The sequence below is a fragment of the Sabethes cyaneus genome, chromosome 2 (assembly GCF_943734655.1).
Source record: "Sabethes cyaneus chromosome 2, idSabCyanKW18_F2, whole genome shotgun sequence".
Classification (NCBI taxonomy): domain Eukaryota; kingdom Metazoa; phylum Arthropoda; class Insecta; order Diptera; family Culicidae; genus Sabethes; species Sabethes cyaneus.
Genome location: NC_071354.1, coordinates 147,379,283 through 147,381,419, shown reverse-complemented (window position 1 = coordinate 147,381,419; position 2,137 = coordinate 147,379,283). Strand labels below are relative to the sequence as shown.

The 2,137-nt window shown below is 39.6% G+C and overlaps 1 protein-coding gene across 1 annotated transcript; it reads left to right on the top strand.

Annotated features, from left to right (window-relative positions):
* Window positions 1–552: 552 nt before the first annotated feature.
* On the top strand, window positions 553–1,901 carry LOC128733790 (microfibril-associated glycoprotein 4-like). Its single transcript, XM_053827589.1, has 2 exons — window positions 553–1,534; window positions 1,593–1,901. The coding sequence occupies exons 1-2, from the start codon at window positions 570–572 to the stop codon at window positions 1,705–1,707; spliced, it is 1,080 nt and encodes a 359-aa protein (XP_053683564.1). The 5' UTR covers window positions 553–569; the 3' UTR covers window positions 1,708–1,901.
* The last annotated feature ends 236 nt before the right edge of the window (window positions 1,902–2,137 follow it).

The window sequence follows — 2,137 nt, the reverse complement described above, 5'->3', positions numbered from 1 at the left end:
GCCATCTTGAAGGTGGTAGTCATTTGAGCAACCTTCCCGAAGACCGCAACTTTCTAGATAGTCAGCAGCGCAAGATACAGCCTGTATAAGAGTATTGCATATACGCTAGAGCCACGTAGTGAGACAATTCCGCAATAATATAATCCAATGAAAACTCGTTGATGTACTGAACAACTCTGTCGAAGACACCAACCTTCTATACGGTCAGGATCACGAGTTATTTCATGTTGGAACCAATTAAGTCAATTCCCATATGCTACGTAGACTCCAATAAGGACGTTCGACCGCGTTAATGGAATCACTCGAGACCGTCCTTATTGTAAACGTTCTTATTCGAAACCGCGTTATTCGGGGGACTGCTGTATATACGCTAGACATCCAAAAGTGCAGCTGCCTATATTTTTTCTCTTGTGATAAACGTTGTAAAATCATCGGGACAAAAACCACCGCATAGCAACGGGGATTTTTGATACTATCTCGAATTTATGTCACATATAAAACCTCACACCATAAATAAAACTCAATTGCATCCAGTCGATCTCAGACAATCGCTCGAAGACGTTTAAAAAATGGGTCGTGTGAATACGGTTGCTCTCATTTCCTTACTGTTTTTCGTTCAATTTGCAAAAACTGTTGAAGTTACAACGGTAACAATTCCAACAGCAGTGGAATCGAAAGATGGAGTCGGTTTCGAAGTTTTACTTGCCAAGTTGGACTACCTGGAGTACAAGTTTATGGAACTGGAATATGATATCAAGGAGCAAAACGAACTGCTGGCGCGAAACCAGGCCCACCTCGAGAAGAACAACGAAGGAATGATGTGGATGATGACACGATTGGACGAGGCCGTAGGACGCAATTTCTCAAAGGTACTAGGTCAATCGTGGCAGATTTTGCAACAGCAAAAAAGTTGCTCTAATCACGAGAGTTTGCGCAAAACCATTTTTAATTTAAAACCTATCAAAGGGCCTTCCGATAATGTGCGAATGCTGTTCGATTTACACCAGTTCAAAGTTCGTGGTCCTTACGATTCCTGTTCGGCGGAGCCGAGTAAGACATCTGGTAAATACTTACTTCAGCCGTTTACGGAGGATGAACCATTCGCGGGCTACTGTGAACAGACAAAATTCGGTGGTGGTTGGCTGGTAATTCAACATCGATTCGATGGTTCAGTGGAGTTTTATCGTAACTGGACCGAATACAAGCATGGTTTCGGTGAAGTTGACAAGGAATATTGGATCGGTTTGGATTTGTTGTACAAGTTGACTTCCTCCAAAACTTATAAGTTATTAGTAGAGTTGGAAGACTTCAACGGGGATTACAAGTATGCCAAGTATTCCGATTTTGAACTTGGCAGTGAAGCAGAAAAGTACATGCTGAAGAAGGTGGGCACTTACTCAGGAACTGCGGGTGACTCTCTTACTTACCACAAAGGCATGAAATTCACTACATTGGATAGTGATAACGATGGAAGTTCGGGTAATTGCGCCGAAACATCTACCGGCGCATGGTGGTACAATAACTGTCACCACAGGTATGTATTATAAGCTGATAGTTTTGAATATACCGTGATGCACCGATTTTGTTTTCAGCAATCTTAATGGAAAGTACATGAATGCAAACGATGTCAGATCAGTTACGTGGTATCATTATAAAAGTGCTCACTATGGATTGAAGTATACTCGAATGTTGATTCGTGCGGTATAAAAGGTTAATGTTGATATTAATAATGAAGTGTATTTTCTATGCCTTTGAGCATAAGTTTTCAGACAGGGTGGGAATCAATAAACACAAAATTTCGTATTTACGTAGTCGACAATATATGTGTTATAGTTTAGGAAAGTGCATAACCTTAAGCGTGAAAAACGAAAACAATTTACGAAATAAATCAATAATGTTGTCCAAATACATGCTTTTGTTAATGTTATAGCGGATACTATACATTATAGCGATATACTATTTTGTAACATATTGCTGAAGATTAGACATTATTAGATTAGGCAAACGATGTTCAAAATGAGTACACGGATAATCCTGCAACTCCATCAGGCAATCTTTGATGGAATGGAATGTTGAACTAAATCTTTTCTAACTAATTAGTATTGTGGATTAAACATATCTGTATGCTAGAGTTAGA